This window comes from Gorilla gorilla, chromosome X, assembly GCF_029281585.2.
Source record: "Gorilla gorilla gorilla isolate KB3781 chromosome X, NHGRI_mGorGor1-v2.1_pri, whole genome shotgun sequence".
Classification (NCBI taxonomy): Eukaryota; Metazoa; Chordata; class Mammalia; order Primates; family Hominidae; genus Gorilla; species Gorilla gorilla.
The window spans coordinates 59,561,633-59,576,432 of record NC_073247.2 but is presented as its reverse complement, the minus strand read 5'-3'; the positions used below and the strand labels follow the sequence as shown (position 1 = coordinate 59,576,432).

The window sequence follows — 14,800 nt, the reverse complement described above, 5'->3', positions numbered from 1 at the left end:
TTAAGTGAGTAATACAGGCGAAGTTCTCTAAAGAGTACTTGACAGAAAACAGCCACAATTTAAATGTTAGCTATTCTCTGTCTGATATAACCCTTCTCTTCTCTTTGTACACAATTACCACACAGTTTGACATCTTGCATTTTTTACTTAACTAAATATCTTGGCAATCATTCCATAGTTCCATGTTATTATAATGACAGCGGCATAGTATCAGAGTTTATTTAAACAGGCTACCAACAATGAGCACTTTGGGAGTGTCCATTCTTTATCCTATTATAAACAGCCCTGGCCTGGCCCGGTGGCTCACACCTGTAATCCCAGCACTTTGGGAGGCTGAAGCAGGCAGATCACATGAGGTCAGGAGTTCATGACCACCCTAGCCAATATGGCGAAACCCCATCTCTACTAAAACTACAAAAAAAAAAATTTAGATGGGCGTGGTGGCGAATGCCTGTAATCTCAGCTACTCAGGGAGGGTGAGGCAGGGAGAATTGCTTGAACCCGGGAGGCGGAGGTTGCAGTAAGCGGAGATCATGCCACTGCACTCCAGCCTGGGCAACAGAGTGAGACTCCGTCTCAAAAAAAAAATAAAAAATAAACGGCCCAGTCACGTATTATCTTATACATATATCTTTTAGCACATGTATGAGTCTATCTGTAAGACGAATTCCTAGAAGTATGAAGGTGAACCAAACAGTAAATGAATTTGTTATTTTTTTTTTTTTAGATTTTGCCCGATTGCCTTCTACACGTTATACCAATGAAACTTCCACAGGCGATTTATGAGAACGCTTGTTTCTGGCCAACCTACCAATATGGAACGTTATCAAACTTTTTGATACTCACCACCCTGAAAGATGAAAAACAGTATCTCCGTATTTTTGTTTGCTTGTTTGTTTTGTTTTTGAGATGGAGTCTCGCTCTGTTGCCCAGGCTGGAGTGCAGTGGTGCAATCTCGCCTCAGTGCAACCTCCGCCTCCTGGGTTCAAGCAATTCTCCTGCCTCAGCCTCCCAAGTGGCTGGGATTACAGGCGCCTGCCACCACAGCCAGCTAATTTTTGTATTTTTAATAGAGATGGGGTTTCACTATGTTGGCCAGGCTAGTCTCAAACTCCTGACTTCAAGTGATCCACTGTCCACTTCAGCCTCCCAAAGTGCTGGGATTACAGGCATGAGCCACTGCGCCTGGCCGAAGTTGAGCATCTTAAGCCCCAACTGTATTTTGGATTTTGCATCATAGCCATCACTGTTGACCTTGATGGGCCTAGTTTTAGTCGCAGGAAGGAGGGTTATTCCAATTAAGAGAGAGCTAAGGAATAAATAGGTAAAGTGGTAGAGTTCGAGTAGGCATTAATTTGACAAAGAGGAAGAAAGAAATAAGGGAGATGGCTAGATGGGGGCAGGAGTTTCAGGGTGTGCTTAAAATGCAGACTATGAAAAAGGAACCTGGAAGGCCTTGAACCGTGTTTAAACTGCAGGGACTCTGGGCACTGCCAGCTAGTAGCTGGCTGACCTTGTGAGAGTCACTTAAGCTCTCTGGGGAATTATTTTCCTCGTCTGTAAAAACGGCCTAATAGTCCCTACAACGTAGGACTTCTGTAAGCATTAAATGAGTGAACATGTTTAACAAACTCAGAAAAGAGCCTGGCAAAGTTGTCACACTGTAGGACCGAGCAGGGAGGTCTCCTCTCCCCGGCCCTCGACTTGTGTTTTCCCAACGCAAATTCCGGCACGCTTCACGGCTCCAGCCTCCGGGCCGGAATGGCTGCCGGTGAGACTGTGGTACAACCCGCTGTGCGCAGGCGCGTGGCGGGCAAGGAGGGGGCGCGAGGGGCGGGGCTGCAGCCGCCTGGGCTGTTCCAACGAGCGCGCGCCGCCCCCGCCGCGCCCCGCGCCGCCCTTGCTAGCCGAGCCTCCCGCCCCCTGCATTGCTGATGCTGCTGCTGGCGGACATGGACGTGGTGAATCAGGTACGCGCTCCAGCACCGTGGACAGAGCCCGCCGCCGCCCGGCTGCCTAGGCCGGGTCGCTCAGGCCAGCCGACTCTGGGAGGTGGTGGCCAGGGTCTGGCAGCGGAGACCCGGTCCCCGGCGCTGGGGCTGGGGGTCTGCGGCAGGTGAAGGGGAGGAAGGGGGAGGTGGAGAAAAGGAGTGCGCTCTTTGCCGCAGCGAGGGCCGTCCTCACTGCCGCAGCGGGGGCCCCCGGAGCCCCGTTTATTACTGGCGACCGCGAGGGGAGGAATAGGGGCCTGGGGGCTGGAGTGAGGGCAAGGGACAAGGGGAGGGTAGAGTGGAAGAAAGATGGGGGGTGCTGCGGATAAGCTAGGAAATAGAGCGACAGAAGGTGTGGGGGCGGGGATGGGGGAGAGGGCTGGCACCCGCCCCTCCCAAACAGAGACTGTACCCCCATAGGCGACCACCCCTTCCCCCAGAGCACACCTAGGGGACAATCCGGTTTTACTCCTTCCAAAACCCCCAGCCTCCTCACCCCCAACACATAGCGACTGAAGCCATGTCCCAGCCCTCCCCCACCTTAATCAGTCCAGACCCTCTCCGCCATGTCTCTCGTCTTTGCCACCTCAGAAACTCACCCCCAATCAGTCCCAACCCTTCCCCATCCCCATCACCTCAAATCTCTACCGCCACCGCCGTCTAACACACCTTTACCCCTGCAGACCCTTCCCCCACCTGAGCCAAACCGACTCCTGCCCCGTTATGACTCACCTTCACCATCACAACCCCCCCACCCGAATGCACCCCACTCCATCCCCATTCTCTACCCGAACCCCTTCCCCATCCGACTCGCCTTTACGTTTCAAACCTGCTCCCCCTCCTTAACTAGTCCTGACCTCATCCCCATCTCCCTCACCTCCGACCTCCTCTGCCATCTGACTCACCATCTCTTCAGACCTTCCCACCAGTCCTTGGACCCTGGGGCTCACACCTTCCCCAAGGTGTCACTTTCTCCTTCTCACCCTCTCCCCGAAGTCACATGCTCCATCCCCTGTGGTCATTGATGGGCAGCCTTGCCGCTCACCTCCCTGTACCTCCAACAACCCCACCCCTTCCCCACTGTTTCTCTCCTCAGCTGGTGGCTGGGGGTCAGTTCCGGGTGGTCAAGGAGCCCCTCGGCTTTGTGAAGGTGCTGCAATGGGTGAGTGTGGTCCGGGCTGTTGGGGCAGAGTGCAGGGAGAGAGGGAGGTCATGGGGTCCAGAAGAGCAGGGGTGGAGTAGAGGCGAGTAGCCAGGGATGAGTGTGGGGGTTGTAGGGGATGGGGGAATTGGGCTCCAGGGTGAGGTTTCAGGGGTCTGAAGCCAGAAAACAGATGAGCTGTGACGTCACATAGGGCTGAAGGTACCCCCGTTGTGAAATGGGAGACTGTGACGTCCTACCTCCTCTCTTGAAGTGAGGGAGGGGTGGGGAAGGTGGAGCCTGTAGCAGATGCTGGGTGAGAGATGCAAAGTCAGAGAAACCCAGAGACAGTGAAGGTGACAGAGAGAATGAGGGACAGGGAATGATAAAGACAGAGATGGAAATACTGAGAAAAAAACGGAAATATGGAGATGAGAAGAGATACAGAGATAAGAGAGAAGAGACAAACAGAAACAAAGAAAAAGGAGACACAGAAAACAGATGCAAAGAGAAACAGACGCAGGGAGAGAGGCAGGAAAACAGAGTGGGGGAGAGAGAGACACAGAGAGGAGACACTCAAAAAAAAGAGAAACCAACACACAGAGACAGGCAAGAGGGAGACAGAGAGAGAACCATCCGGAGACCGAGTGAGAGACAGGACAGAGAGACAGAGACAGACCAAGAAACAGAAAGACACAGACATACAGGCATACACTTACACAGACAGAGAAAAAAGAGACAAAAAGAGACACCGACAGATCAGACAGGCAGAGGCAGAGAGGATCAGAGACACAGAGAGACAAAGAGACATCTGAGAAAGACAAAGACACATAGAGAAACAGATACCGAGAGAAACAGAGACACAGTGAGATACACAGAGAACAACAGAGACAAACAGAGAAGAGGGAGGTCAGCATGGAAAGGCAGAGACGGAGAGAGACACAGAGAGAGAGAAACAGGAAGAGACAGCCATACCCTTGTAATCAGCTTGTCCTTGGTCCCGATGAGCCCTGATTAGGGGGTGGGGGTGGGGACTGCTCCATCTGCTGCTGCCTGTGCTGGGCCCCCGATCTGTCCAGAGGAGGGCACCTCCCTCCCACATGCACACAGGTTCACTGTGGCCATCCCCATCCCTGCTGCCCAAGGTCTTCGCCATCTTCGCCTTTGCCACATGCGGCAGCTACAGTGGGGAGCTCCAGCTGAGCGTGGATTGTGCCAACAAGACCGAGAGTGACCTCAGCATCGAGGTCGAGTTCGAGTACCCCTTCAGGTGTGCTCCCACCCTGGGATACCAACAGACCTGGGAGAGGAAGGGGCAGGGTGGAACCGGCCAATACCTCCCCCCGCAAGTAGCTCCTGCCCAGCTCCCACCTCGAGGCTACATCCACTGGGATCACTGAGCACCTGCCTTGTACCTGGCACTGCTCTGGACTCTAGGACTATGTGGTGAGCAAGGCAGACATAGGCTGTGGCCCTCTGGCTCTGTTCCAGCGAAGGGGTAAGGGACAGGCAATAAACAAGATACAAAAGTAAGACAGGTGTATATACATACCTTAACCCAGTAGGTACTCAATTAATGTTAGCCAATATTATTATTTAATCCCCATTCATTCATTCTATACACATTTTTGAGAACTTATTGTATATCTGGTACTACTCAAAGTGCTGGAAGCATGATAGTAACTAAAACAGACCCAACTCCCGCCAGGCACAGTGGCTCACGCCTGTAATCCCAGCACTTTGAGAGGCCGAGGTGGGCGGATCACCTGAGGTCAGGAGTTCGAGACCAGCCTGACCAACATGGAGAAACCCCGTCTCTACTAAAAATACAAAATTAGCCAGGCGTGGTCATGCATGCCTATAATCCCGGCTACTCAGGAGGCTGAGGCAGGAGAATCACTTGAACCTGGGAGCCGAAATCGCGCCATTGCACTCCAGCCTGGGCAACAAGAGCGAAACTCCATCTCCAAAAAAAAAAAAAACCAGACCCAACTCCCTACCTTCATGGAGCCTACATTATAACAAATAAATTAACAAAGAGGATAATAGCAGACTGAGAGAAACTCGAGGGGATCCTCATGTAGGGTTTTATGGTAGAGAATAGAATAATGAGGGGTGCTGCTTAGATATAGGGAAAAATTAAACCCAATTAAACAATTCTGACATTTATTGAGCTCACACTGTGTGCCGGGCACTACACTGGGTGCTAGGTGCACAAGAATGAGCACGGCTGGCATGGGCACTACCCTCACAATGATGTTTACCTCCTGCAGGGTGGGACGACAGAGACCCACAGACACAATCCCCGCACAGGTTTCTGAGACTCCCCCACTATTTGGCCAAATCACATAACCACTCTGGGTCTCAATTTCCTCATCTGTAAAAAGGAATACTAATAATACCTACCTCACAGGGTCGTGGTTAGCATTCAATGAGTTAATATTCATCAGGTGCTTAGCACAGTGCCTGGCACACAATAAGTGCTCCATCAGTGTCTGTTCAATAAGTAAAATAAATTTAAGGGACTCAGGAAAGAGGACAGGGGTTGAGTTGGAAACTGGGGGTCTTCGAGCACTGAGGGTAAATGTAGGCTCAAGTGATCACCCAGTGGGGAGATGGAAGAGTGAAAGTAGAAGAAAACCTAGCACAGGCCCTGAGCAATGATGGAAAAGAGAGGAGATGCCGGGAAAGTGTGGCCTGAGAGGCAGAGGGGCAGCCAGGTATCCATGGGTCCACAAAGGCAAGGGAGAAAAGAGTCTGGGGAAGGAGGGGGAGCTGGCAGCAAGGGACACTGCTTAGAGCCGGTCCTTTGGGGATCCACAAGACCACAACCATCCCCTGTGCCCCCTCCCCACGCCTCCCATGTCTAGAACTTTGGGTCCTAAGGCTCTAGCCCACAAGTCCCCCAGAAAAACAGTCTTGGCCCTGGGTCCCCCTGAGCAAAATCCCTCCCAAACTGCCCTAATACCCAAGGACCTCTCATTCCCTCTTAGGGACCCCCTCTCCTGACCCAGCCCACTAGAAACAGAAACTCAAACCCAGATGCAACTCCTAGCTCCATCATTTAGGAGCTGTACAACCTTGGGCAAGTAATAACCTTGCTAAGCCTCTGTTTATTCATCTGTAAAAAGGGTCTAATAATGCCTTCTTTAGAGAATTGCTGGAGGCTGTCATTAATGAGACATTTATGTAAACTGCTTAGTAGGTGACTAATAAGTGCAAGCCTCTTCCCTCAGGGCCTTTGCTACACAAAGGCATTGGCACCATTTGCTCAGTCTCAGGATCCTGGCCTCCAATCTGAGACTGTGCTCCAGTACTTCTCCCACAGACATTTTCTCTCTACAACCCCCACCTCTCCTCCATCACACCACAGGAAAGGCCTTAGTCCCAGGACACCTCCCCTCTTCCCTCACATACACACACCCTGTTCCAAGATCCCTTTACCCTCCTTTCTTTCTGTCTGTCTTTTCCTGTTATCTAGTCGCTGGCCTCTCCTCTGCTATGCATACATTTTTTTCTCTCGGGGACCTGAACTGGGGTGGGGTAGAAAAGTCAACATGAGATAGGGAGAAAACAAGGTTCAGATCTCAACTCTGACATTCCCTTGCCAGCTGTGTGACTTTAGGCAAGTTAATGCACTTCCCTGAGCCTCTGTTTCCGCCTCTGTACATTTCATTTGATAAACATTTCTTGAGTGTCTGCTAGGTGCCAGCACTGTTCCAGGGCCTGGAGATAAACGGAGGCGAAAACACAGGAAAAAGCCCTGCCCTCTTGTAGTTACAGCAAAAACCAAGATTAAAAAAAAAAAATACCTGGTACGTCAGATGGGTACCACTACTATCGAGAAAAGTGGAGCAAGGAAGCCAGGCTAAGAAGTGCTGGTTGCGAGAATGTTTCAATTTAATTTTAAGTAGGGAGATCAGGGAAGGTCTCAGTGAGAAGGTGACAGTTGAGCAAAGCTTCAAGGAGATGAGGGAGGCCGGGCGCAGTGGCTCACGCCTGTAATCCCAGCACTCCGGGAGGCCAAGGCGGGCAGATCACAAGGTCAAGAGATCAAGACTATCCTGGCCAACATGGTGGCCAACCCCGTCTCTATTAAAAGTACAAAAATTAGCTGGGCGTAGCGGCGCATGCCTGTAATCCCAGCTACTCAGGAGGCTGAGGCAGGAGAATCGCTTGAACCCGGGAGGCAGAGGTTGCAGTGAGCCGGGATTGTGCCACCGCACTCCAGCCTGGCGACAGAGCAAGACTCCATCTCAAAAAAAAAAAAAAAAAAAAAAAAGGAGATGAGGGAGTAAGACCCGAAGCTATCTAGGGGAAAAGCATTCCTGGCAAAGGGAACAGCCAGTACAAACAAAGATCCTAGGGAGGGAGGATGCCTGGCAAGTTCTAGAAATAATCAAGAGGCCAGAGTGCTTGGGTTGGAGTGAGGGATGAATAACACCTATCTCACCAGGATGTTTTGAGCAATCAGTGAAATGTGACTGGTACATAGTAGGTGCTCGATGAATGGTTATTTCCTCCTCTTCCTGGGGCCTTGTCAGAAATGGGGGGACCCATGATTGGGCTGGAGGGTTGAGGGTGTTCTTAGGGGCTGGGCCACACCTGCCCACCTCTGTTTGCAGGCTGCACCAAGTGTACTTTGATGCACCCACCTGCCGAGGGGGCACCACCAAGGTCTTCTTAGTTGGGGACTACTCCTCGTCAGCCGAATTCTTTGTCACCGTGGCCGTGTTTGCCTTCCTCTACTCCATGGGGGCTCTGGCCACCTACATCTTCCTGCAGAACAAGTACCGAGAGAATAACAAAGGGCCCATGCTGGTGAGTCCCCACAGCCACTTGCATGTAGGGACCATGGGGACACGGAACCCCAGGGACACAGCCATGCTCACAGACCACACCAAATCCCAGACAGGCCCACATGCAAACAGCCACCATAACAGCCACACATATAGCTGCTGCTGCTATTAATCCACACCAGGCATCAGGGACACAGAGTCATAGAGTCACGGAGACATACAGCCTATGCAGAATCCCAGACAGGCCCACACCTGAGAACCTTCCCACTCTCACACAACTACACAGCCTAGATCAAAGGAAGAGGCCCACAGAGGTTCGCTGTGACAGTCATGCCTGTCATCATGCCACACAGACACACTGATTCCTACACCACTGTACTCACATACCCTCAGCCTAGACACAAAATGACAAAAATTCCCACATGCAGACAAAAGTGGAAAGACACATTACTTTCCACAGATTCGGAAATCATCCCACAGAGTTCCCCTCCCCCCAACACCCACAGCCACATATCACAATCACACTCCCACATCCTCTGTGTCATGTACACACACAAGCTCAAGCTGGGAGGGCCACCTTCAGGTGAAAGTGTTGTGGGCTTGAGAGCTGAAAAGGCAGCGGAGAGACAGGCCTCTTCTGGGGGACCTGTGATCCGAGGAGGCCCCAGGGCCTAGCGTGAAGCAGTCCACTCACAGTGCTGTCTTCCTCACCCCTGCCTGCCTTAGGACTTTCTGGCCACGGCTGTGTTCGCCTTCATGTGGCTAGTTAGCTCATCGGCATGGGCCAAGGGGCTGTCAGATGTGAAGATGGCCACAGACCCAGAGAACATTATCAAGGAGATGCCTGTCTGCCGCCAGACAGGGAACACATGCAAGGAGCTGAGAGACCCTGTGACCTCGGGACTCAACACCTCGGTGGTAAGCCCTGGGTGCTGGCTGGAGGAGGGAGAGTGGAAAACAGTACAGTCCGGCATGGGGAGTGGTGGAGTGGGAGAATAAGAGGAGAGTCAGGGGAGATCCAAGGGGTGTCCCTGAAGAACGCGTGCCAACAACAACGTTGAAGGATGAGCTAGCAATTGTAACCACTGTGACACCACAGACTGTCCCCAAAGGGGGAACATGACAGGTTTGGGAGACCTGGATCCCAGACCCAGCCTAGACATGTAAAATAAGCAACTCAGCACCCTCTTGGGACCTCAGTTTCCTCACGTGCAAAATGAAGGAAAAACTTGAAATGTTCCCCCACTTGGATGCCCCCTACTGGCTGGAGTCAGACTGTCTGCGCTCAAATCCCAGCTCTACCTCTTGCAAGCTCCCTGACCTGAAACTAGTCACAGCCTCTCAAGGTTCAGTTGAGCATGTATAATCGAAGACTAATAATAGGTCCTGCTCCAAAGTTGAGTATTTAGTGAACTAAGAATACGGAGTGCTCAGAAAAGGGCCTGGCACAAGGTAAGTCGTATACAAGGGTTACAGATGCTAAGATTACAACTTTTCTTTCCTGTCACTTGCTGGATGTGAGACTTCAGGTAACTTAGCCTCTAGGGCCTCAGTTTCCTCAACTGTAAAATGGAGATAGTATTTCCTGCCCAAAACTGAATTTTAAGTGAACTTATAACATGTAAAGCTCTTAGAAGAGGGCATGGCATATAAGGAAAGGTACAGAAAGTGTTTTATGTCTTAAAATTACTTTATGTGGCCGGGCGCGGTAGCTCACGACAGTAATCCCAGCACTATGGGAGGCCGAGGCGGGCAGATCACCTGAGGTCGGGAGTTCAAGACCAGCCTGACCAACACGGAGAAACCCCATCTCTACTAAAAATACAAAATTAGCCAGTGTGGTGGTGCATGCCTGTAATCCCAGCTACTCGGGAGGCTGAGGCAGGAGAATTGCTTGAACCCGGGAGGCGAAGGTTGTGGTGAGCCGAGATCATGCCATTGCACTCCCGCCTGGGCAACAAGAGCGAAACTCCATCTCAAAAAAAAATTATGCAAGTTTCATATATCTTATACATGTGCACTTATACATATATTTTATCTACATTTATGTATTTAGATGCATGTTAGTGGTATAGCTATATTTAATAAGTTTGTATCCTTACATTTTACTATGAATATATTACAAATTTACATTTTATACATGCATAAATGTGCATATAATGTGTATATGTGCAAATATGTAAATAATTGTATATGTAATACTGATAGATCGCAGCATCCCCAGGGCTCCAAATTCTTCTAACACGCCCACCCCGCCAGAGGTGATTTTTCTGCACATCGACGTTCTCGCACTGGGACTCAGAGAGTCTGGGTTTCAGAAACCCCCACCTTGCGGAGCCTACGTATTCATTCCCAGCATGCTCATTCCTGCACGCAGGGCCGCCAAGGCAATGGGCGGGGTACCACAGCCGAGCCTTGTCTCCCTGCAGGTGTTCGGCTTCCTGAACCTGGTGCTCTGGATCGGCAACCTGTGGTTCGTGTTTAAGGAAACAGGCTGGGCCGCCCCGTTCCTGCGCGCGCCTCCCGGCGCCCCCGAGAAACAACCGGCACCCGGGGACGCCTACGGCGATGCAGGCTACGGGCAGGGCCCCGGCGGGTACGGGCCCCAGGATTCCTACGGGCCTCAGGGCGGCTACCAGCCTGACTATGGTCAACCAGCCGGCGGCGGTGGCAGTGGCTACGGGCCTCAGGGCGACTATGGGCAGCAAGGCTACGGCCCGCAGGGTGCACCCACCTCCTTCTCCAATCAGATGTAGTCTGGTGAGTGACCGGCGAGCGGTGCGGCCAAGGAGGGTACAAGGAAGGAGACGAGCGGGTCAGTGAACCAATAAGAGTCGGGGGTAGAGAGTACGTAAGGCGTTTACTGGGGCAAGTAAGGACTGAAGTTTGAAGGAGCCAATCAAGAGGCAGAACTACCTGCTAAGAGCTGAAAAACTAGCTAATGAATGGAGAAAAGAAGAATGGTGCTTCAAGATGGACAGAATGAAGAGCCAATGGGAGGGAGGTAGAAGGGCAACTCGGCGGAAAGGCGGGGGGAGAGAAGCAAAGCAACCAATAAAGGGAGGGAATATCGGGGGACTTGCGCAGTGGCGAATCAGCGGAGCGCAAGAGCCACGGAAGCGACGAGGAGGTGGGTCTTAGAAGTGACTGATAAGCCAGTAGGTGATAAGGCCAATAGATGGTGAGGGTAAATGGGCGTGGATCTTGAAGGTCAGACGAGTTCACCAATCCGGGAGGAGGGGATAGATCTGCCGCCTCTCCCCAACGCTGGAGGGGAGGGAAGTAGTGTGGAATTTCAAAGGAGGAAGAGGGATAGGGTGGGGTCCTGGAAAGGCTTGTCGGCCTTCTTGCTGGGCCTTAAAAGAGAAGTGAGGGTCGGGGCTTGGTGGCCTATGCCTGTAATCTCAGCACTTTGGGAGACCGAGGCGGGCGGGCCGCTTGAGCCCAGGAGTTCGAGACCAGCCTGGGCAACATGATGAAATCCCACCTCTACAAAAAATACAAAAATTAGCCGGGCGTGGTGGCATGCATCTGTGGACCCATCTACTCAGGAGGCCGAAGTGGGAGGATCACTTAAGCCCAGGAGGCTGAGGCTGCCATGAGCTATGATCCTGCCACTGCACTCCAGCCTGGGCAACAGAGCGAGACCTTGTCTCAAAAAAAAAAAAATGGAAAGAAAGAAAGGAAGAAAAGAAAGAAAGAAAGAAAAGAGGCCAGGTGAGGTGGCTCACGCCTGTAATCCCAGCACTTTGGGAGACCAAGGTGGGCAGATCACCTGAGGTCAGGAGTTCGAGACTAGCCTGGCCAACACGGTGAAACCCCGTCTCTACTAAACATATAAAAATTAGCTGGGCGTGGTGGCGCACGTCTGTAGTTCCAGCTACTCTGGAGGCTGAGGCAGGAGAATCGCTTGAATCTGGGAGGCGGAGGTTCCAGTGAGTCGAGATTGCGCCACTGCACTCCAGCCTGAGCAACAGAGCGAGACTCTGTCTCAAAAAAAAAAAAAAAAGAAAAAAGAAAAAGAGAAGTGAGATTTCCCTCAGATAGGAGAGAGGATATAGGGGAGGAAAGGCAGGAGGAAAAGGCTAAGGGGTGGCATGAAGTGGGGGAAGGCAAGAAGGTGGCAATACTTGGATGGAGGTAGCTTCTGACACTGGGTTAGCCAGGATGGAAAGGGCATCCCACATCTAATTCATCAAAAAATCCTGTGGGTCCTACCTTCAAAAAATATATCCTTCATCTTCCACTGTCATCTCTCCCAGACCTCTTCTCAGGTCTCCATTTCCATTCTGTTCTACTCACAGCATCTGGAGGGATTCTGTTAAATCCTAAATTAGGCCACAGTCCTCCTGTGTCAGAACTCTGCCCTGTCGCAGGCTGGGCGTGGTAGCTCACGCCTGTAATCCTAGCACTTTAGGAATGCTAGACTTGAACTCCTGGGCTCAGGTGATCCTCCCACCTCAGCCTCCCAAGTAGCTGAGACTATAAGTGTGAGCGACCATGCCCAGCTCACTTTATTTTTTCCATTTCACTTATTATTGTCACCCTATGTTATACAAGATAATCCACTCATGCATCATGTTCGCTCTGTGAAGTCTATCTCTGCTTCAGTATAAGCTCCACAAAGACAGGGATCTTTGTTTTGCTCAATATAGTTTATCACAAATGGCTAGAACAGTACCTGTTAAGGGACTATTTTTTTGGTTGGAGGAAAGAGACTGTAATCTCTTTGGTACCTAACCCAGTGGGGGCAAGGTCAGGTATATCTTCTCAGCAGAGGCAGCTGGGATGAAGCTGGCTCCAGGAAAGAAGAAAAGACATAAAGCCAGGACAAAAGCATAACAGCCCAACCCCTATCTGAGGGCGCCACCCATGTCGGACCCCCTCTCCTTTCTGTGTCTTTTGTCTCTACAGGTCAGTGAAGCCCAGGAGGACCTGGGGGGGCAAGAGCTCAGGAGAAGGCCTGCCCCCCTTCCCACCCCTATACCCTAGGTCTCCACCCCTCAAGCCAGGAGACCCTAACTGTCTTTGCTGTTTATATATATATATATATTATATATAAATATCTATTTATCTGTCTGAGCCCTGCCCTCACTCCACTCCCCTCATGCACTAGGTGCCCAGTCTTGAGTGGGCCCCCTCTCTTACCCCGTCCCTTTCCCTGCATCCCTTGGCCCCTCTCTGTTTACCCTCCCTGTCCCCTGAGGTTAAGGGGATCTAAAAGGAGGACAGGGAGGGAACAGACCTCGGCTGTGTGGGGAGGGTAGGCGTGACTTCAGACTCTCTCCTCTCTCTCCCTCCACTCCTCCCAACTCTGGCCTTGGTTCCTCCAGCAATGCCTGCCTGAACAAAGGCCATTAGGGAAATCCAACTCCAGGGTGAAAGAAAGGCAGAGATTGGGGGGGCTTGGGGTAGAGAGGACAGTTTAGGACCCAAGGTGGTCTTGGAGAGGAGGTGTGGAGTGGAGGGGTCAGCAGGGGGGTTGGGTTCCAGACAGAGTGGATCTGGAGTCTGAAGGAGAGGAGTGCGCTAGAGCATTCTGGGGTGGGGCTTGGAAGGACGCTGAGGGCAGGGTTCTAGAAGGGGCGAGGCTTTAAGCGAGGCAGAATGGTGGGCTCCAGAGTAGGTGAGTCTTGGATTGGTACCAGAGCCTATGGAAAGGGTGTGGCTTGGAACATTTGGGAGACTGAGCTTGATTCTAAAGGGGACAGATCTTGAGCAAGGGAAGAAGTGGGGTTCAGGAATGGGCCAAGCCAGGCTTCCAGACAGGGTGGGGCTTAGAATGGGGCTTCCATGGTGGTTTCAGAAAGGGCAGCCCCTCCCCATGGTGCAGTGAAGAAAATGTTTTACAATGGCTGGGTTTGGGCAGTGGAGAGGGGACTTGGATAGGAGCTTCCAGATGGGTTTTGTTAGGGGTGGGGGAGAATGGCTCTGGCTACGACTTGGGACGGAAGTGGCCTGAGAAGAGTCGAGTGATATGGCTTGTAGGGTGAGGCGTGGGGTCCAGAGAGAAGCACCCCACCACACACACCCTTCCCCACTCTCGTGATGAAACAGCTAGGTTAATAAGAGGACAGAACCAACAGGTCTGTGGGACTGGCCCACCCCTCTTCCCCCTTCCCCTGCGCCCTCCCTCCCTCCACACCTCCACCCGTCCTGGGGTGGTTGGAGGCCTGGTCTGGAGCCCCTATCCTGCACCCTCTGCTGTGTCTGTGATGTCAGTAGTGCCTGTGATCGTGTGTTGCCATTTTGTCTGGCTGTGGCCCCTCCTTCTCCCCTCCAGACCCCTACCCTTTCCCAAACCCTTCGGTATTGTTCGAAGAACCCCCCTCCCCAAGGAAGAACAAATATGATTCTCCTCTCCCAAATAAACTCCTTAACCACCTAGTCTACCCGGCTCTGATTTCTCAGTGTGTCTTTTTCGGGCACCGGGGAGGGGGTTGGCCGGGGGAGAAAGGAGGGAGAGGTGGTGAGAACAAGCTCCACCCGGACCCACCGACCGCAGTTCAGTTTGCTGCACCATTTCAGGCCCCTTCAAAAGTGTTAGGCAGAGCAGCATCCTCTGGGAAGCCCCTCCTGCCAATCACTCTGTCACTCTCTGAGTAGCCCTGCTCACCCTCCCACTACTGGCCACCAAATGCCCGGTCTTTCTAGGAGTTGGTTCTAATTCTGGTCCCTTAGCCAAGCCTCTTCCGAGCCCCTGTGGAACCCTCTCCTCAAATCCCCAAGGGGTCCGAATAGGAGGAAACCTCACATTGCCTGACCCCATCCCTAATCTTCAGACCCTACTGTCTCTCCTTTCCCTGCCTCCGCCCAGGCTGGAGAAATGGGAGACCGGTTAGGCAAGGAGGGGAGGTGGGGCGCCGGGG

At 52.1% G+C, this 14,800-nt stretch overlaps 1 protein-coding gene across 1 annotated transcript; it reads left to right on the top strand.

The window, feature by feature from the left end:
* The first annotated feature begins 1,842 nt into the window (after nucleotides 1–1,842).
* On the top strand, nucleotides 1,843–14,319 carry SYP (synaptophysin). Its single transcript, XM_019019308.3, has 7 exons — nucleotides 1,843–1,970; nucleotides 3,088–3,153; nucleotides 4,278–4,402; nucleotides 7,758–7,953; nucleotides 8,658–8,849; nucleotides 10,361–10,691; nucleotides 12,846–14,319. The coding sequence occupies exons 1-6, from the start codon at nucleotides 1,935–1,937 to the stop codon at nucleotides 10,685–10,687; spliced, it is 942 nt and encodes a 313-aa protein (XP_018874853.2). The 5' UTR covers nucleotides 1,843–1,934; the 3' UTR covers nucleotides 10,688–10,691; nucleotides 12,846–14,319.
* Nucleotides 14,320–14,800: the final 481 nt, after the last annotated feature.

What these genes read in the sequence shown, in the direction of transcription:
- SYP (XM_019019308.3), top strand. Translation starts at nt 1,935, where the DNA reads ATGCTGCTGCTGGCGGACATGGACGTGGTGAATCAG. An exon ending in ACATGGACGTGGTGAATCAG is followed by an intron (nt 1,971 to 3,087) that starts GTACGCGCTCCA and finishes TTCTCTCCTCAG; the next exon opens with CTGGTGGCTGGGGGTCAGTT. An exon ending in ATAACAAAGGGCCCATGCTG is followed by an intron (nt 7,954 to 8,657) that starts GTGAGTCCCCAC and finishes TGCCTGCCTTAG; the next exon opens with GACTTTCTGGCCACGGCTGT.